At 45.2% G+C, this 22,331-nt stretch overlaps 1 protein-coding gene across 1 annotated transcript in view; it reads right to left on the reverse strand.

Annotated features, from left to right (window-relative positions):
- The window catches only part of LOC144496057 (leucine-rich glioma-inactivated protein 1-like), a 44,197-nt gene that overhangs the window by 13,925 nt on the left and 7,941 nt on the right, over positions 1-22,331 (reverse strand). The window contains exons 3-4 of the mRNA XM_078217014.1: positions 10,252-10,323; positions 10,089-10,160 (exon numbers count right to left, since the gene is read on the reverse strand). Coding sequence (XP_078073140.1) covers positions 10,089-10,160; positions 10,252-10,323 — 144 coding nt within the window. The remainder of the gene's footprint in view (positions 1-10,088; positions 10,161-10,251; positions 10,324-22,331) is intronic.

A 22,331-nucleotide genomic window follows, 5' to 3' on the forward strand; every position in this document is an offset into this window, starting at 1 on the left:
CCAGGGATAGGGTTCCCCTTGTCCTCACTAGCCACCCCACCATCCTTCACATACTCCACCATTTCCACCAACTCCAGAATGATGCCATCACAAAACACATCTTCTCCTCGCTCCCCCTGTCAGTATTCCACAGGGACTGCTCCCTCTGTGACACCCTGGTCCACTCCTCCATCATGCCCAACTTCCAATCCAACACATTTCCCCTTCTCTTTAGCTCTGAAGAAGAGTCACATGGATGAGAAACATTGGGGGGGGGGGGGGGGTGGAATTCTCCTCCTGACTCCCCTCCCCTCCCCCTGCCAAGCCTGTCCACCATCTACAAGGCACAAGTCAGGAGTTTGATGGAATACTCCTCGCTTGCCTGGATGAGTGCAACTCCAACAACACTCAAGAAGCTCAACACCATCCAGGACAAGTAGCCTGCTCAATTGCTACCCCCTCCACAAACATTCAATCCCTCCACCACTGATGAACAGTGGCAGTGGTGTGTACTATCTACAAGATGCATTGCAGGAACTCACCAAAGTTCCTTTAGAATAGAATAGAATAGAATCCCTACAGTGCAGAAGGAGGCCATTCGGCCCATCGAGTCTGCACCGACCACAATCCCACCCAGGCCCTACCCCCACATATTTACCCACTAATCCCTCTAATCTACGCATCCCAGGACTCTAAGGGGCAATTTTTAACCTGGCCAATCAACCTAACCCGCACATCTTTGGACTGTGGGAGGAAACCAGAGCACCTGGAGGAAACCCACGCAGACACGAGGAGAATGTGCAAACTCCACACAGACAGTGACCCGAGCCGGGAATCGAACCCAGGACCCTGGAGCTGTGAAGCAGCAGTGCTAACCACTGTGCTACCGTGCCGCCCCAACCACTGTGCTACCGTGCCGCCCTTCCAAACCCAGGCAGCACCTTCCAAACCCAGGACCACTACCATCTAGAAGGACAAGAGCAGCAGATACCTGGGAACACCACTGCCTGGAGGTTCCCCTCCAAGTCACTCACCATCCTTTCTTGGAAATATATCACCTTTTTGTCACTGTTGCTGGGTCAAAATCCTGAAACTCCCTCCATAGCAGCACTGTGGGTGTACCTACACCTCTGGACTGCAGCGATTCAAGATGGCAGCTTACCACCACCTTCTGAAAAGCAACTAGGGTTGGGCAATAAGTGTTGGCCTGACCAGCTATGCCCATATCCCATGAATAAATTTTCATCTCCATCAAGACTCAAGAAGCTCAACACCATCCAGGACAAAGCAGCCCACTTACTTGGCACCTCGTCCACGAACTCCAACATCCTCAACTCCCTCCACCACCATTCGCAGTGGCAGCAGGGTGTACCATCTACAAGATGCACTGCAGCAATTCACTGAGGCTCCTTAAACAGCACCTTCCTAAACTGTGACCTCTACCATTAAGAAGGTCAAGGGCAGCAGACGCATGGGAACATCACCAACTGCAAGGCCCCGTCCAAGCCACACACCATGCTGACTTGTAAATATATCGCCGTTCCTTCATTGTCGCTGGGTCAAAATCTTGGAACTTCCTCCCTAAAAGCACAGTGGATGTACCTGCACCACATGCATCTGAAAATTGATAAATCTCCGGGCCCAGATGGGCTACATCCTAGAGTTCTAAAGGAGATAGCTGAAGAAATAGTGGAGGCGTTAGTTATGATCTTTCAAAAGTCACTGGAGTCAGGGAAAGTCCCAGAGGATTGGAAAATCGCTGTTGTAACCCCACTGTTCAAGAAGGGAACAAGAAAAAAGATGGAAAATTATAGGCCAATTAGCCTAACCTCAGTTGTTGGCAAAATTCTAGAATCCATCGTTAAGGATGAGATTTCTAAATTCTTGGAAGTGCAGGGTCGGATTAGGACAAGTCAGCATGGATTTAGTAAGGGGAGGTCGTGCCTGACAAACCTGTTAGAGTTCTTTGAAGAGATAACAAATAGGTTAGACCAAGGAGAGCCAATGGATGTTATCTATCGTGACTTCCAAAAGGCCTTTGACAAGGTGCCTCACGGGAGACTGCTGAGTAAAATAAGGGCCCATGGTATTCGAGGCAAGGTACTAACATGGATTGACGATTGGCTGTCAGACAGAAGGCAGAGAGTTGGGATAAAAGGTTCTTTCTCAGAATGGCAACCGGTGACAAGTGGTGTCCCGCAGGGTTCAGTGTTGGGGCCACAGCTGTTCTCTTTATATATTAACGATCTAGATGACGGGACTGGGGGCATTCTGGCCAAGTTTGCCGATGATACAAAGATAGGTGGAGGGGCAGGTAGTATTGAGGAAGTGAGGAGGCTGCAGAAAGATTTAGACAGTTTAGGAGAGTGGTCCAAGAAGTGGCTGATGAAATTCAACGTGGGCAAGTGCGAGGTCTTGCACTTTGGAAAAAAGAATAGAGGCATGGACTATTTTCTAAACGGTGACAAAATTCATAATGCTAAAGTGCAAAGGGACTTGGGAGTCCTAGTCCAGGATTCTCTAAAGGTAAACTTGCAGGTTGAGTCCGTAATTAAGAAAGCAAATGTAATGTTGTCATTTATCTCAAGAGGCTTGGAATACAAAAGCAGGGATGTACTTCTGAGGCTTTATAAAGCACTGGTTAGGCCCCATTTGGAGTACTGTGAGCAATTTTGGGCCCCACACCTCAGGAAGGACATACTGGCACTGGAGCGGGTCCAGCGGAGATTCACACGGATGATCCCGGGAATGGTAGGCCTGACATACGATGAACATCTGAGGATCGTGGGATTGTATTCATTGGAGTTTAGGAGGTTGAGGGGAGATCTAATAGAAACTTACAAGATAATGAACGGCTTAGATAGGATGGACGTAGGGAAGTTGTTTCCATTAGCAGGGGAGACTAGGACGCGGGGGCACAGCCTTAGAATAAAAGGGAGTCACTTTAGAACAGAGATGAGGAGAAATTTCTTCAGCCAGAGAGTGGTGGGTCTGTGGAATTCATTGCCACAGAGGACTGTGGAGGCCGAGACGTTAAGCGTCTTCAAGACAGAAATTGATAAATTCTTGATTTCTCGAGGAATTAAGGGCTATGGGGAGAGAGCGGGTAAATGGAGTTGAAATCAACCATGATTGAATGGTGGAGTGGACTCGATGGGCCGAATGGCCTTACTTCCGCTCCTATGTCTTATGGTCTTATGAACTGCAGGTCACCATCACCACCTCATTCTGGATTGGGCAATCAGAACTCTGGCCCAGCCAGCGATACCACATCAGGTGAAAGAGTAAAAGTAGAATAACAAGGGAATTGTCCCAGTGCCTTCACCACCATTTATCCCTCAAACAACATCATTAAAAAAAAATTAATTGTTTGTTGACCTTGCTATGTTCAGATCCAATGCCATAATTCCTTACAGCATTGACCAGTTTCAATTAAAAGTACATTATTGGCTGCAAAGCACTTTGCCACATCCTGAATTTGTGCATAGTGCTGAGTACATATAAGCTGTTCCTTTCATTCGCATTAAATTCTTCCTTCCTGCTGTTTACGCTACTCCATTTAGAGCATAGGGCAGGTTCATTAACTGGATGTTTGCTTATGAAAATCAATCACTGAAGAAGTCTCCATACCAAGCTGGAAATAAAGAACGCTGATCTATACAGACAGCACTGTACCTTTCAGTAATGTCCAAAAGTGTTTACATTATTTTGAAGTACAGTCACTGTTGTCATACAGGCGAGGGAGGCACCCAATTTGTACACGGCAAGGTCCCACAAATATGACTTCCGTTCTGATGAAAAGTCAGCGATCTAAAAAATTAACTCTGTTTCTCGCTCCACAGATGCTGCCTGACTTGCATTCTTTTTTTTTTGTTCCGATTTAGAGCATCTAAATTTATATTTTTTTATTGGGCAATCTTGATCTAAGACCCAAGGTACAAAATGTAAAGTACTACCAAGGTTGAAAAAAATTGGACAGAAAGCAAGTTGAATTTAATAGTTATAATTGGATGACTTCAAGATTGTTTTTAATTGGAGGATGAGAAGACTCAGAGTAGTAAATGATTGAAGCAAATACAGTTGCTTTTACGCAGTATTTTAAATTCATCTCGTGTTAATATCACACATCTAGGATGGAGTTTTCCTGTCCCGCCCACCACAAAAATCTCAGCAGGTGGGACAGGACCGTGCAGAGGTCCGTTGACCTCGGACAGGATTTTCCGGTCATGGGGCAAGCGTGGCCGGAAAATCCCGCTCCTAATGTTTAGTGTCTGCTTTTAATTCCAGTCATCTCAGAGAGTGGTGCTCACCAATTCGTAAAGCATACAGGTATCTCGATAGTTTAATAAACACATTTTTCAGCTGAAAAAATGCAACTTCCCTGTGTGCCATGCTAAGTCAAGATATATCCATTGAACGTTGTTGGATAATTAAAGTGCCAGGTTCCTTAATGTGTGCCATCTTCTTCTACGTCAGGTTCTATATCCTTTCTTGTGAAATTTCGAATGCTAAAGAGGTCAAGCCCTTCCCACACATTCACTTCCTCAGCCACAAGACAAAGTTATGTTACTCTATCACAAACCCACATCCTCTCCTTTGCTTCATTGCCATGCCCTTACTTGCTTTTTAATTCACCCCCACCCCCATCATATGCCAAAAAGACAGCTTGCCCTCATGTAGTTACTTTCCATGAAATTTTCCATGCAACCCATAAAGGATTTAAGTTCTTTTGTTTCATGACATCTTTGTAATTTAACTTCCCCCTGTCCTCCAACCTATCCCTGGCCTTTTCTTTTTGCTCCACCTGACCCTCTTCCAACAGCACAAAACCCATCACATTTCTGCCTCTCTTCAGTTCCAAAGAAGAGCCAAGTAATGGACCCAAAAGGCGAACTCCGTTTCTCTCTCCACGGATGCTGCCAGACTCACTGAGTTTTTCCAGCATTCTCTGTTTTTATTTCAGATCTCCAGCATACACAGTATTTTGCTTTTATTAACCCTTAAAGGATCTTGTGTTGTGCCAGATTTCCTATCCTCTTCCTTCATCAGGTTGCTACTCGGCTAACGTGTGCACCTTCTGATCAGTCAAGCAACCTGACCTCTCAAACTGAGACAAAATCAGACCCAATCTATCTATGGCACGTCTGTCACTGCCTTCTGATCACAGAACCAGCTCCATAATTCTCTTCCTCCAACCTACACTCTCACTGTATTGAAATTAAAACTCGTGTCTATTTCCAAAACCTATCAACATCCTTGGAGTTATCATTGACTAGAAACAAAGCTGGAATAACCAAGTCGATATTGTGGCCACAAGAACAGGTCAGAGGCTAGGAATCATGAGGCAAGTAACTCACCTCTTGACTCCCCAAAGCCTGTCCACCATCTACAAGTGAGGCCTGTGAGGAATACTTTCCACTTGTCAGGATGAGTGCAGCTCCAAAAATACTCAGGAAGCTCCTTACAATCCAGAACAAAACAGCCTGTTTGAATGGATCCCCATCCACAAACTTTCACTCCCTCCACCACTTAACCCTTAACTCGGAACCACTTAACTCAGAAAGTTATCTCCAATTGCAACGGGATCTTGATCAATCGGGCTAGTGGGCTGACGAATGGCAGATGGAGTTTAATTTAGACAAATGCGAGGTGATGCATTTTGGTAGATTGAACCAGGGCAGGACTTACTCAGTTAATGGTAGGGCGTTGGGGAGACTTACAGAACAAAGAGATCTAGGGGTACATGTTCATACCTCCTTGAAAGTGGGGTCACAGGTGGACAGAGTGGTGAAGAAGGCATTCGGCATGCTTGGTTTCATTAGTCAGAACATTGAATACAGGAGTTGGAATGTCTTGTTGAAGTTGTACAAGACATTGGTAAGGCCACACTTGGAATACTGTGTGCAGTTCTGGTCACCCTATTATAGAAAGGATATTATTAAACTAGAAAGAGTGCAGAAAAGATTTACTCGGATTCTAGAACTTGATGGTTTGAGTTATAAGGAGAGGCTGGATAGGCTGGTACTTTTTTCTCTGGAGCGTAGGAGGCTGAGGGGTGACCTTATAGAGATCTATAAAATAATGAGGGGCATAGGTAAGGTAGATAGTCAATATCTTTTCCCAAAGATTGAGGAGTCTAAAACTAGAGGGCATAGGTTTAAGGTGAGAGGAGAGAGATACAAAAGCGTCCAGAGGGGCAAATGTTTCACACAGAGGTGGTGAGTGTCTGGAACAAGATGCCAGAGGTAGTAGTAGAGGCGGGTACAATTTTGTCTTTTAAAAAGCATTTAGATAGTTACATGGATAAGATGGGTATAGAGGGATATGGGCCAAATGCTGGCAATTGGGATTAGCCTAGGGGTTTAAAAAAAATTGGCGGCATGGACAAGTTGGGCTGAAGGGCCTGCTTCCATGCTGTAAACCTCTATGACTCTATGACACCGATGCACAGTAGCAACTGTGTGCGCCATCTACAAAATGCCCTGCAGCAACTCACCAAGGCTCCTTAGACAGCATCTTACAAATCCATGGCCTCTACCATCTAGAAGGACAAGGGCAGCGGAGGGATAGGAACACCACCACCATCCTGACTTGGAAATATATTGTCATTTCTTCACTGTCGCTTGGTCAAAACCTTCTCAAGGGCAATTAGGGATCAGCAGTAAATGCTGGCCTAGCCAGCGACACTCACAACCCATGAGGAAATGAAAAAACATGTTCCCCAGCATCTCAATAATACACAACAATCATTTACTACTCTGAGTCTTCTCATAGTCCAATAAATTAAAAACAACAATCTTAACGTCATCCAATTATAACAATTAAATTCAACTCGCTTTCTGTCCAATTCTTTTCAACCTTGGTAAAAGACTACCTTACATTTTGCATCTTGGTCTGACATCAAGATTGCCCAATAAAAAAATATAGATAGCACTCAATAAGGCAGTGATCCAATTACAATTAGATGACAATTATAATCTACTTACACATAACCCTTCTAGTTTGCAACACTATTTAAAGCTCTTGACTGGATTAGTGCCTTGGAATTGCTAAGAATATCCATTGCATAATGTGACGGCAGCCAAAACACTGGTAAGAGAGCAAAAGCTACGTGACTTGTGACTGTCCCCAAGAGGGTTCAGGAAAGCTCAGTTGCATCAAATTGCTGGTTTATTTCCTTTGACTGAGACAGAGCTCTGCTATCCCCCTTGAGAAGCCTCGAGGACTGGTGTTGTAAAGTAACCTTGGCCTTGATTCCTGCTGTTACTCTTTTTTTTCAACTCAGTTGATAAATCCAAGACAGATAGGACAGGAAGCCCAGAGGTAGAGCACCAGCCTTCTGCACTAGGAATCTATACTTCCAACTTAACAAATATCACTTGAAGTCAAAATGATGAATCAATGTATAAAAGATTTTTTTTTAAACTTTCTTTATTAGTATCACAAGTAGTGACATTAACACTGCAATGAAGTACTGTGAAAATTCCCTAGTCGCCACACTCCAGCGCCTGTTCGGGTATACTGAGGAAGAATTTAGCATGTCCAATGCACCTAACCCACACATCTTTGGAGTGTGGGAGGAAACCGGAGCACCCGGAGGAAACCCACGCAGACATGGTGAGGACGTGCAAACTCCACACAGTCAGTGACCCAAGCTGGGAATCGAACCTGGATCCTTGGAGCTGTGAGGCAGCAATGCTAACCACTGTGCCACCGTGCCACCCTGGTAGAGAAATGCCTGATAGAGAAACGATTCTCAAGAAAACAATCAAGCCACAAAACTATCCATTCGAGAAATGTAGATTAATATTTTAAAACAGCACAGTCCTATATTGAAATTTTCTGTGCAGATCATCTCTCCACCACCCCCACTCCCCAACCCTCCATTCCCATTATGATACTCAATTTTTCTCGATTTCCAATACCACTCTGCTTTGTAAGCTCCTGAGTAAAACCACCAGATTGTGGGTAGTCTTAGATCATATACCAACTGACTGGAACTGCATTTTAAGCTATCAAAGCTAACTTTAGGACTTTTGCAGTCAAATGAAATAATGACCCAGAAATCTTGTGTTTACCACGGTAATTCCAATGGGACACTGGCAAAAATCCCCCAGGGGGAATAGTCTAAATGTTGTTCGTCATCATTTTGCACATGTTTTTCACTGATGTCCAAATCAAATTATGGCAGGAAACCTGCAGAATTCCAGACTGAGCCAGGACCGGAGTTTCATGCTATTGCTCTGGGTTGAAGTCCAAACCAAGGAGAGTTGAATGAGACAAACAGGTTTTTGAATATTCATTCATGAGAGACAATTGGTTATAACACAGAATCATTACAGCGCCAAAGGAAATCATTTGGCCCATCCTGTCTGCACTGACTCTCCAAATGAACAATTCAAGTATGGGCAAAGCAAGGACAATGTCCATAAATTACTCCAGCCAGCACAGGGATTGAACCTGCACCATTGGTATCATAGAATCCTACAGTGCAGAAGGAGGCCATTCGGCCCATCGAGTCCGCACTGACCACAATCCTACCCAGGCCCCATCCCCATAACCCTATGCATTTACCCTAGCTAGTCCCCCTGACACTAAGGAGCAATTTAGAATGGCCGATCTGCCTAACCTGCACACCTTTGGACTTTCTGCACCACACCCTAGCCATCCAACCAACTGAGCTAATCAACCCCAAGAAGCCATTTGGACATAAACACTAGTATAGAGTGGAGGGTTCAAATGGCCTGTTTCTGCACTGTAACTTCTATATATCCATGTAACATTTAAATAACTTAGTTAACATTTTACATTGTAGTCAGCATTAAGTTTTTATATTGTATCCTGCAGCACTACAGCTTATACAATAACCCGCATATCACAGAATCATTACAGAACTGAAGGAGGCCATTCAACCCATTCAGTGCCAGCTCTCCGTAGAGAAGACAAATCAGTCCCATCTCCCATTCCCCCCACGCTCCCCCCCACCCCCACCACCCCCCCCCCCACCGTCGCCCACCCCCACCGCCGCCCCCCCCACCGCCGCCCCCCCCACCGCCGCCCCCCCCCACCGCCGCCCCTCCCCCCCACCGCCGCCCCCCCCCACCGCCACCCCCCCCCCACCGCCGCCCCCCCACCGCCACCCCCCCCACCGCCGCCCCCCCACTACTGCCCTCCCCCCCACCGCCGCCGCCCCCCCACCGCCGCCCTCCCCACCGCCGCCCACCCCCACCGCCGCCCCCCCACCGCCGCCCCTCCCCCCCACCGCCACCCCCACCGCTGCCCCCACCACCGCCCCCCCCCACCGCCGCCCCCCCCCCACCGCCGCCCCCCCCCCCCCCCGGCCGCCACTGCCCCCCCCCCCCCCGCCCCCCACCACCGCCCCCCACCGCCCCCCACCGCCGCCCCCCCCCCCCCCCAACCCGGCACTGTAACCCTGTAGGTTTATTTCCCTCAAGTGCCCATCCAATTTCCTTTTGAAATCATTCATCTACCCTGTAATGACTTCAATCAGGTCATTGAGGTTGGCCTATTGGAATATGAAGTCCCTGATTAAGGAGTCAATTGATGGGCCAATCAGGGAATCTTTTCCTTGTATTTAACTGGGAGTGTCAGTTCCTCTGACACTCCTGAAGATAGACTGCTGACTGATAGCACTCTGCGTACTGCTCTTGGAATTGTAAATAAAGGGATTTGGTGAAGGGACTTCTGCCTCTGAAGACTTATTACCTATCCCACCTCCACCATCCTTGCAGACATTAAAAAGACATGTGCTGGATTAAAGGTTGCAAAGAACTGAAATATAATAAAAACACTGAAGGGGAAGCAAAAGGGAAAATTAGAAACACCAAGAGCATGTATGAGAGTAGATGGTGGTTGACAAGAAGGGTTTAGGTAATAAACAATAGGCATGATCAAAGAGGAGGTGGGACTAATTAGATCGGATGATATCAAATACATTGATTTCAGCACAACACAGAGGTATGTTATTGGCATTCATTACAATTTTAGAATTGTTCACTACTTTTCCTCAAGAGCATTTGTACAAGGTACAAGGGTCATATGCTATGTCAAATGTATAGGTTACATGGAGTGAGAAACGTTATACTTACAAGTGAATTAGAGACTTGAGTCCTCGAAAAGCATATCTGGAGATGGACTGTATTTTGTTGTTTTCTACAAACCTAGGGGGAAGATTAGCATTTCAGTGCTCTCATATCAATCATACTCAATTATTCCGAAGCGCGAACACGTCCAGATTTGTCATCTACTCACAGATACTCGAGTTGAGAAAGACCAAGGAAGGCATCATCCCCAACAGTGTCAAAAGAGTTTGAAGTGAACAAGCTGTTAGAGAAGTAATAATCAGAACAAGAATATTTTTTATTTTCAGAAAATATCTGACATTATGATTGATACTGACAAAATTTATGCAATTCTCAATCACACACTTTAAGGTGGGTGTATTTTGCTGGTTGACCCTATCTGATGGGGGGGCGGGGAGTGGAGTAAGATTCAATTAGCAACTTGCATAGAAACATAGAAACTAGAAGCAGAAGGAGGCCATTCAGTCCATCAAGCCTGCACCGACAACAATCCCACCTAGGTCTTATCCCCATAACCCCACATATTTACCCTGCAACTTCCCCTGACACTAAGTGGCAATTTATCATGACCACTCAACCTAACCCACACATCTTTGGACTGTGGGAGGAAACCTGAGCACCCAGAGGAAACGCACGCAGACACAGGGAGAACGTGCAAACTCCACATAGACAGTGACCCAGGCCGGGAATAAAACCCAGGTCCCTGAAGCTGTGAGCAGCAGTGCTAACCACTGTGCCACCACGCCACATTTATTATGATCATGGCTGATCATCAAATTCAACATCCTGATCCCCCCTCCCCTCCCCATATCCTTTGATCCCTTTAGCCCCAAGAGCGATACCCAATTTGTTAATGAAATCACCCTTTCAAAAGAGAATTGGGTGCACAGTTGAAGAGGAAAAGTTTTGCAGGCCTGTGAAAAAAAAGCAGAGTAATTAGATAGCACTTCCAAAAGAGCTGGCACGGACATGAGGGGTGGAATGGCCTCTTTCACTGCAGTTAGATTCCACAATTCTATCTGTATGCCCAACAAGGGGATCAATGCTGGAAATAAAATACTCTTGTGTGCTGAAGTAAGGGTTAGAATTTAATTCCACCCTCAGGAGCAGGCTAGGAGGCGGTGGGGACAGTAGAATTGGGAGAGATCGCAGGGAGCAGAGACCATTTAAATTAGGGATGGAAAGGGTAACAGATGGTCTTCCTGCCTGGAGGCCAAGTGAGGTGGAGGCCAAGTGAGGCCCTCAAATGGCTAATTAATGGCCATTTATGGGCCTCAACCCACCACGACTGGTAGGGGTGGTCAACCGCATGGTAAGACCTGACGGCCTCTCTCTGGGCTTCGGGGTCTTCCTCACTGGGCATTCTGTGTCCCACAAAGGGCCAAATGGTGACAAGGACTGCGCCAATGGAAAAAAAAACCCTGTCCTCCACAATGAGCTGGAATCTGCCCAACCGGTCTTGAGGATCTCCAAAAACTAGATCCATTCCTGGGCCTCCCCCATAGTACAGGCTGCCTGCAGTACCAGCAGCAGCCACCACTCCTGGTGGCACAGCAGGGACTGAAGACTTGCTGACTCTCTGATTGGCAAACAGCTCTCGAAGGCAGGGCCTCTGCCCTTAGATACCTGACTGCCATGTAATTACATTTGGGCTTCCAAAAATGACCATGGCAGGATTTGCCTTCAGCTTTCTGGGCTGTGAACAGGTCCACCACCACAGCCATCAAATTCATTGCAAGGGTCAACATCAAAATTCTTTAGGACAGACACAGCAAGGGCAAAATGTAATAATTGCGATAGCTGAGCATGTTGTTATATTGTCCTTTCTGCTGGCCTTTCTGTTGAGGAGTTGTAAGTAAAGATGTTCAATAATGGTTACCTGCTGTGAGTCCACATTCTCTGCACAACAGAAAGATGGTGACCAGACTGGGTTAGAATTTTCTTTTACAATTCATTTGAGAAATTAATGGCTGAAAAACATCGTGACACATTTTTGGAATGTCTAGAGTTGAGTTTGAGGAATTTGAAAGATTGTTCCATGTACAGATAAACAGCGAGTCACTGCAGTGAAGACATATTTGGGGACAATAGGGGGAAACTCAACTCTAACAAAGGGGTAAAAGCAAATTACGACGAATGCTGGAATCTGAAACCAAAAGAGAAAACACTGGAAAATCTCAGCAGGTCTGGCAGCACCTGTAAGGAGAGAAAAGAGTTGGTGTTTCGAGTCCAGATGACTCTTTGTCAAAGCTCATCTGCTCAGCTGCTGCCAGACCTGTGAGATTTTCCAGCGTTTTCTCTTTTGGTTTCTCACAAAGGTGTAGTTACAAACGAAGATTACACATTTGACTGAAGGCAAATAAAGTAGGAGGTGAGGCTAAAGCAAATGTGATGGAACCAGCTGCTTCTGAGGTGACCCTTATGATCACGTTTGGTTCCAAGAAGAGAGCACTATCCCTAGTGGCAGCACAGCTTTAAAGATGGGCGTTGATTCTGATAGCCCATCAGTATGATTTAAATGTCGGAAGTTAGCAGAACATGGAAATGTGAACATTCTTTTGGGATTTCCCATTTATTCTTATTCATTTTTATCCACTGAGTTACCTGTGAATTACTTTACATGCAAAACGGCATGCCAGCATCTGCCAGAGAAATTAGCGAAGAGACTCAGAAGGGTGCGGTGCTCAGTAAAGTACTCGATTATATCATGAATGACTAACCTAAAGAATATAATGATGAGAAATTGCAAGGGTATTTCACATGTACAAATGAAATGAGTGTCTCCTGTGGTGGTTAAGAGTCATTATTCCAACAAGGCTTTGAGAAAGGTTCATAGAATTCTTACGGTATAGGAGGCCATTCAGCCCATCGAGTCTGAACCGACTCTTCAATAGAGCATCTTACCCAGGCCCACCCCCTGCCCCTTACCATAGCTAATCCACCTAACCTACACATCTTTGGACTGTGGGGGGAAACCAGAGCACCCGACGGAAACCCACTCAGACACAGGGAGAACGTGTAAACTCCACACACACAGTCACCCAAGGCTGGAATCGAACCCGGGTCCCTGGTGCTGTGAGACTGCAGTGCTAATCACTGTGCCACCGTGATAGAGGAATTTCATCAAGGGAACATGGGGATAGTCCATTTGAAAGCAGTGGCACGAAGCTATTTCTGGTATCCAAAGATAGACTAAGATATTGAAGAGTTGGTGGGAGGTTGTGCAGTGTATCTCAGAATGAGAAATGATCCAACCAAGATTCCTTTAATTCTGTGGTCAAATCCAAGAATACCGTGGGAATGAGTACTTGTTGATTTGTTTGAAGTGGAAGGGGAAAGAGTATCTTGTTTTGGTCAATGGATATAGCAAATGGATAAACATTGAATCTGTGCCCAATATCACAAATGGAAAATCTATTGAGATTTAGAGAAGTTTGTTTGCGATTTATGGGTAGCTAGAGGTGTTGATGTCAGATAATGGTCCACAGTTTACATCAGAACAGACTGAAATATTTCTGAGTAAGAAACATACTCAATTATCACGATAACACCTAGCATTGAATGGAGCTGCAGAAAGAAGTGTACAGATTATGAAGAGGTCTTTGCAGAAGTATTTGTTAGGTGACAAGCTAGGCAGTGTAGTAGGGCAAAACCCAGGGAGTGTGAGCTGCAGCAGGAGAGGAATGTATGGAAAGGGTTAAACAGATCGCACTGTGGTATCCACACTCATTGTAGGCAGACAGGACAAAATACAAATAACTATATCTCAGACGGCACTAAAACAGTCACACCCCAGGTGGTATCGCTCCACGATTACAACAACCATATGAGAATTGGTATCAATTATCAAGGCTCCAAAAGGTCTAGAGGAACCATTGTGCCTCTGAAAACTTAGTCACATATCCAGGAGATGGGACAATTAACACCCCATCAAAATCGGTTGGGCAAACACAACACTTTGATATTGTAAACAGGTTGACAGGAGATGTCCAGAAAATGATTAAAAGTGAAAGCACACAAGACAATGGAACCGTATAATGTAATGTTGGGACATCTTGTTGAAGTTGTACAAGACATTGGTAAGGCCACACTTGGAATACTGTTTACAGTTCTGGTCACCCTATTATAGAATGGATATTATTAAACTAGAAAGAGTGCAGAAGAGATTTACTAGGATGCTACCGGGACTTGATGGTTTGAGTTATAAGGAGAGGCTGGATAGACTGGGATTTTTTTCTCTGGCGTGTAGAAGGCTGAGGGGTGATCTTATAGAGGTCTATAAAATAATGAGGGGCATAGATCAGCTCGATAGTCAAATTATTTTCCCAAATCTAGGGGAGTCCAGAACTAGAGGGCATCGGTTTAAGGTGACAGGGAAGAGATACAAAAGGGTCCAGAGGGGCAATTTTTTCACACAGTGAGTGGTGAGTGTCTGGAACAAGCTGCCAGAGATAGTAGTAAGGCAGGTACAATTTTGTCTTTTAAAAAGCGTTTCGACAATTACATGGGTAAGGTGGGTATAGAGGGATATGGGTCAAATGCAGGCAATTGGGACTAGCTTGGGGGTTTAAAAAAAATGGTGGCATGGACAAGTTGGGCTAAAGGGCTTGTTTCCACGCTGTAAACCTTTATGACTCTATTCAAAAACACAACTGTAACCAATTCAAAGTAACAATATGACGACCTGATGTAAATGTAATATTTTGTAATGTAAAGGGGTATTATAATCTGACAGAGCCAATGCTCAGTAGAGTAGCTCAGAAGCAAGCTGTAGTTACAACCATGAGTTCTACTCTCCCTAATGCATGTTGAATAAAGCCGTTTTTGTTGAAGTTCTACATGGTCTCGGAAGAGTCAGTTTGTTCATTCCCTCTTACAGCAGTAATTCATAGAAATCATAGAATCCTACAGTGCAGAAGGATGCCTGCACTGACAACAATCCCACCCAGACCCTATCCCCCTAACCCCACTTATTTAGCCTGCCAATCCCCCTGATACTAAGGATCAATTTAGCATGGCCAATCACCGTGCTGCCCTCCATGTAGTTGCATGTTTCTCTTCAACACAGCCTGGACAATTTTCTGTTCCTTTACAGAATAACTCCACAGCCTACAACAGATAGTTCTCCTTACGAGTTCATGCTTAAGGACAAGGTTTAGTTTGCTTAAGCCTGACATAAATGGCAAAGTAAGTGCAAAGCAAGACAAAATGATGATGAGTTATGATGCACGGGGCTTGAAATCTAGAGAGTTCAGTTCTAGTCAGAAATTTATGGTGATAACCACTGATATATGAGGAGAAGTATGTGATTGGAGTTGTTGTAAAGAGACTAGGTGCATTCACATATCTAGTGAAGATGGAGAGAGACTATCAGTGTCATGTAGACTGTATGCTTGAGAGAGAAAATCTGACAGAGGGAGGCCTTCTAAGATCCAAAGATGTGCGGGTTAGGTTGATTGGCCATGTTAAATCACCCCTTAGTATCCCAGGATGTGTAGGTTAGAGGGATTAGCGACGTAAATATGTGGGGTTGTGGGATGGGGCCTGGGTGGGATTATTGTCAGTGTGGACTCGATGGGCCAAATGGCCTCCTACTGCACTGCAGGGATTGTATGATTCTATGATTCAAGTTCCTCCATCAGTCCGAAGTTAAAATCAGAAAGACAGTGAAAGTCACGATAAAACTGGAAGTTTGCCAGTATCACAGAATCCACCAATACAGCCAAGTGAGTTGGGTTCTTTGATAAAGACAAACCAATCAATGTCACAGTCCCAACCATTAAATGGAGTTGGTAATCAAAGTCAAAGTTCAGGATTGACACAATCAGAGATGTTGAGAGAGCATCGTCAGGTCATTGGAAACAGAAGGACAAATCCAGTCAGAAAGAGGAAGAAGCCAGATGCCATTACTTCTTATCGAATATGGTATTTTTGTTAAACACATTAAGGACGTTTTTTTTAACATGTATATTACTCGGGTAACTTTGGTCACATAGATGTCTGGTTGTGATTATAGTATAAACAAATATGCAACCCAGCCTGTTAAATATTAGGAACTGATGACATTGGTTTAGATATTCTGGGAAATTATGTACTTGTGCCCTTTTACATTTGGATGTACAAGTTTTTTTTAAATGGGGAAGGAGTGTAAAATTGCCCTCTCTGCTGCCCTCTCTGTTGGGGAGGTGTAAATAATGCTGTTCCATAAAGACTCTGCTGCAAGTCCGCATGCTAATCTTTTCCCAGTGCAATAAATAACAGAAAGATTCACCGAAAGATCTCTAGATCCTTCCACATCAAGTTACTTTAAAGTTAACATTATCTGGGCACTCCTGCTGCACCAATTTGACGTTTGCCATTTTGTGTATCAGTGGAATCTTTAAGTGCCAATTAAGCACAAAAATAATGTCAAGTCAAGAGGCAGCCAGTGTCCCCCTTCCCCTTCCTTCCAGTGGATGGTGTTGCCAAGAATTGACTAACTCATCTATCTCAGCAGACAAATTCAAGTGATAAACAGCATTGAACCCCAAACTGCAGGCATCAATGCAATCCAAAGAACAAAGCAAAGTACAGCATTGGAACGGGCCCTTCGGCCCTCCAAGCCCGTGCCGATCATGATGCCCTAACTAAACTAAAAAAAAACCTGCTCTTACTCGGGCCATATCCCTCTATTCATGTACCTATCCAGATGCCTCTTAAGTGTTGCTAATGTGTCTGCTTCCACCACCTCCTCTGGCAGCGCATTCCAGGCACCCACCACTCTCTGCGTGAAAAACTTCCCCCGCACATCTCCCTTAAGCTTGCCCCCTCTCACCTTAAACCTGTGCCTCCTTATAATTGACACTTCCATCCTGGGAAAAAGCCTCTGACTATCCACCCTGTCTATGCCTCTCATAATTTTGTAGACCTCTATCAGATCTCCCCTCAGCCTCCAAGTTTCCAGTGAAAACAATCTCAGTTTATTCAACCTCTCCTCATAGCCAACACCCTTGAGACCAGGCAACATCCTGGTGAACTTTCTTTGCACCCTCTCCAAAGCTTCCACGTCCTTCCGGGAGTGTGTCGACCAGAACTGCACGCAATACTCCAAATGCGGCCTAACCAATATCATTAGGGTAAATTTAGTGATTCAATGCTGCCAGTAGGGAACAGAATTTGAAGAAAGTGCAGGTCAGGAGATCAACACTAGTGTTGAAGCTCTATTCCCAACCTACACATCCTCCAAGAGGCTACTCTACTGTGTCCAGTTTTTTGAGATTTGACAAGGGAACACAGAACCACTTAGGCCTGAATTTTTAGGCCACGTCCCCGCCATCCAAAGAATCTATTGGGCCGATGCCATTTTATGCTCTAATGAGCATTGATTGGCAGAAGGTGGAACTTTTGCCCTCACTCGGGATTGATCAGAAGCTCTCCGGTCCCTTATGTACAGCACTGCAGTGGCCGGAAGGGGTACTGCACGGAGCTGCCTGGAACTAAATCCTGAGACCCAAAGGAAAGATAAGTGGCAAAGGTTCCAGGGCTTGGAGGGTGGGAACGTCTGTGGGGTCACCAGGGTAATGATCAGGGACCTGGAGGATAAACCAGGGGAAGTGGGAGTTCTGGAGGTTACAGGGCCTTAAGGGGAGGGCAACCTCCTAGTCAGAAGGGGGGCATCAGATGGAGACGCCCACGCCCCTGCCTCCCCACCCAAGATCGAACTTTGTTTTTTTCCAGCCTTCCCCCGAACTGTCATCTGCCCACCAGCCTAAAAAAATGAGGCTGGGTGGGAAAATGCCCTTCAGTGATCACTAAAGTGTCCACTTAAAGGCTTTAAACAGGGGCATGGTTTCACCCACCTAATGCATAAATTTCCTTCAGAAATGATGGCAGCCTGATATGAACTTACAAATGGAAACCAAAAGAGAAAATGCTGGAAAATCTCAGCAGGTCTGGCAGCATCTGTAAGGAGAGAAAAGAGCTGACGTTTCGAGTCCAGATGACCCTTTGTCAAAGCTGGTAACCTGTTTGTAATTATGTACAGGGTAATTGCCCCCTCCAACCCACCACCCCCACCCCCCCACCCCCACATTGCCCTCAATTGCATGCTATTTAATTTTTCTATTAACTTACACTATTAAAAAAGGCATAGTGGACCCTTCCCTTTATTAATCGAATATGAAAGCAGGGAGGTTATGCCCAAACATTTACTGTATACTAAAACACACTTTCATTCTTCAGCTTGAGTGCTGTGTTCAATTCTTGGCACCTTACTTTAGGCAGGATGTCAAGGCCTCATGGAGGGGACAGGAGAGATTTAGTAGAGTGGTACCAAGGATGAGGGATTTCAGTTATGTGGAGAGTCTAATGAATCAGGGACTGTTCTCCTTGCAGCTGGAGGTGTTAAAAATCAACAGTTTTGATAGAGCAAATGAGGAGTAACTACTTCCAATGGCTAAAGGGCCTGTAATCAGAGGACAGAGAATCAAAGCGATTGACAAAATAACCAGAGGCAGCATGAGGAAACTTTTTTTTCACCCAGAGAGTAATGTCCTGGAATGCACTGGCCGAAAGGAAGGTGGAAGCAAATTCAAAAGCAACTTCCAAAAGAAAAATGATTGGATGCTTGAAGGGAAAAGCAAACGATAATGCTGTCAGCAAATAAGGGCAATTGCTGATCACCCACCATCCCTGTGCCCGCTGACCTACACGGTATCCAAGTTGATAATGCCTCGGTTTTTAAATTCTCTACCTTCTTTTCAAATCCTTCCATTCCCTGGTCTCTCCCTCTCTCTGCCATCTTCTCCGACCTTACAACCCTTTGAGACAGCTGCATTCATCTCATTCCGGCCTCCTGTGCATTCCACAATTTGAATTGCTCCATCACAGTCTGTGCGGAGTCTGCATGTTCTCCCACAGGCTTCCTCCGGGTGCTCCGGTTTCCTCCCACAGTCCGAAAGATGCGCTGGTTAGATGCATTGGCCATGCTAAATTCTCCCTCAGTGTGCCCGAACAGGCAGCGGAGTGTGGCGACTAGGGGCTTTTCACAGTAACTTCATTGCAGTGTTAATGTAAGCCTACTGGTGACACTCATAAATAAAACTTCAAACCATTGGTGGCCACGGGCCTTCGCTCTTGAATTCCCTCCCTAAACCACTTACCTCTCTACCTCACTTTCCCCCTTCAACACATTCCTTAAAACCTGCTTCTTCGACGAGGTTTTTGTCCAGCTCCTTACGTAGCTGGGAGTTGTATTTTATTTTATCGGGCCTTGGTGAAGGACCTTGGGATGTTTTATTATGTTAAAAGTGCTATATGAATAAAAGCTATTGCAGTTATTGCTGTTGTGTAGTGTTGTGTAGCAGTGTCAACCTTGGCTCCAAGTGAAAGATGGCTTAAGTTCCCGTCCAGGGACTTGAACACAGAAGTCTAGGCTGACGCTGCAATTCAGTACTGAGAGAGTACTTACGGAATTATGGATTGGAGCACTAAATTAGAAAACCTAAAAGATTAAAGGTTTTAAATAACTTTCCTACAGAAAAGCAAACAACAGTGGATTAAACTCCCCACAAAAGCTAATGCTGTGCCAATTAAAAAGCAGATCACTTTATATCTAATTAAGAATGGTATTGAGAGGCATGAGTTGCTCCTAATCGAATGCCCTATGGTTCTGTCCTCTGGGTCTATAAATACATTGTCTAATTTTCACTGCCTCGAATAATAGTTCAAAATAAATCAGACTGGAAAATCCAAAGTTAATACACAGCAAATTTAAAAAGATTATTAAGAAATATTGCTTTGCTCAGATTGCAACAAATTATTGGAAAGCAAGAGTAATAGACAACATGAAATTGTGCAGTGCTTAGCAATAATGTAAAGAAACTGAGGCACAGCTGAGGCCGACAAAGGTATGTTGGAATTTGGAGTCTTTGGCCCAGAATCTCACTCCCGGGTTGTGCGCATGGAGATGGGAGAGTTCCAGGCCCTGCCCACCCAATTTAAAAATGATGGCCCGCAGTTTCAATTTTATTTTGGGAGGGGCTGTAGGATGGAGTAGAAGTCTGGCCCGCCACCTCCCGAACCAGTGTGGAGGCTGCTGGGTGCAGGAGCGGGCTGTGGGGAAGGCCTGTCTTTGTAGTCCAGCCCTTTGTAGAATTCAATAAAAAAGAATGATTGAAACAAAAAAAAGCCCTACAGTCCTCACCCCTCACCCCACACACACCCCATGCCCAATGCATGCCAATCCATGTCAACACATGCCGCCACTCATCCCCCATGGCTCCTCATATCCCCTATGCCAACCCATGCTCTTCTATCCACCCCCATGGACCCTCTCACTCATTAGATTCCCCACATCCCCATGGCCCCTTTCTAAACCCTATGCCAATTTACTGCCAACCCATGTTCCATATCCATCATCCTTTGCCCTTACCCCTTGCATGCCAACTCATCTAGTATCAATCATGGGCAAACGTCAGGAGCCATCTTGGCACAAAATAAAGTCATGTGTCCATTGATGAAGTCATTATTTTCAACAAAAAAACTCTCATTGATTACAAAAAATCAATATATGGAAATTCCTTCAACTGATTGCTTATGAAAACAAACATTTTTACTCTATAACCACTTGGAGCTGTCAGTCAAACTGGTCTCATGACAGGCATCCCACTGTGACAATATGTGTTTCTTAAATCAGACATTGCAGCACTAATCCTATAATGATAACCCTTAGGCTTATGTCAACAGCCAGACATATTTTTTTTTAAATCTCCAGATGGTTTTTAAGATTTAAATCCCAGAAGAGTAAAATCCACTCACAGCTTTGACAGTTCCAATTAGTTTTGACAGTTGCTTGACAGTGTTGACAGTTCCAATGAGTGTATGCAGTTTTTACACACAATCATGTTACTTTTAACAATCCCTTGATCTACTAAAATGTGTCTTACCTATTCCAAAGGGTGGCTTACCTCTCCCATAGTTCTCCTGGACCATATCCCCGGGGTACTTTCCTTCTCCAAAGGGCTATCCAAATGAAATCGGCAAGTTCAGACCTCGTCTTACTTGGTCTAATTTGCACACGCCAGGATTCACACTCTTGGCCTATCAAAATGCCACTTCAGTGGAGGCAGCTGATGATTTAAGTGGCCAGCAACCTCCATAAAACACACAGAGGCAAACCCCAGCCCTACTCCATTTTCGTCCCCACAAAAACAGCAAATGTTGCACTTGGGGGCAGAACCTAAGATGTTTTGACATTTCCACTATTTTTGCCATGACAGAGAGCCTCTTTGTCATGGCAAAATCTGTATCATTGTTACAGATAGAGAGCGACAGCAAAGAAGGCTGACAGGGTAGGTGAGAGAGGAGGACTCTTTCAACCAAAAAAGAACCAAAAAAGGGCGGCACGGTAGCACAGTGGTTAGCACTGCTGCTTCACAGCGCCAGGGACCCAGGTTCGATTCCCGGCTTGGGTCATTGTCTGTGCGGAGTTTGCACATTCTCCTCGTGTCTGCGTGGGTTTCCTCCGGGTGCTCCGGTTTCCTCCCACAGTCCAAAGATGTGCGGGTTAGGTTGATTGGCCATGCTAAAATTGCCCCTTAGTGTCCTGAGATGCGTAGGTTAGAGGGATTAGTGGGTAAATATGTTGGGATATGGGGGTAGGGCCTGGGTGGGATTGTGGTCGGTGCAGACTCGATGGGCCAAATGCACTGTAGGGTTTCTATGATTCTATGATTCTATGGTGAGGATTCTCTTCCTGCCTCCCCACCCCGAGAACATAATGAGTCAATCTCACTGCTGTGGGACTGGAGTCACATATAAGCCAGACCCATTAGAGATAGCAGGTCCTTTTCCTGAATGTTGTCAGTAAATACATTTGTGTTTTACAAGTCAACATGTATCTGATGGACTTGAACAAACGTACGTGTTTCTAGACTTATTAACATGGAGTCAAGCGGGTTAGATTTGTGTGTTATGCTTTTTACCATGATGAACAGTCATCTTCTCAGTTCTCTCTATTTCAAAACTCTATGCTTTAGAATGGATAAAATAGAATAGAATCCTACAGTGCAGAAGGAGGCCATTCAGCCCATCGAGCCTGCACCGACAACATTCCCACCCAGGCCTTACCCCTGTAATCCCAGGTATTTATCCTGTTAATCCCCCTGACATTAAGGGGCACTTTAGCATGGCCAATCAACCTAACCTGCGCATCTTTGGAGTGTGGGAGGGAACCGGGGCACCCGGAGGAAACCCACGCAGACACAGGGA

The sequence above is a fragment of the Mustelus asterias genome, chromosome 7 (genome assembly GCF_964213995.1).
Source record: "Mustelus asterias chromosome 7, sMusAst1.hap1.1, whole genome shotgun sequence".
Lineage (NCBI taxonomy): Eukaryota > Metazoa > Chordata > Chondrichthyes > Carcharhiniformes > Triakidae > Mustelus > Mustelus asterias.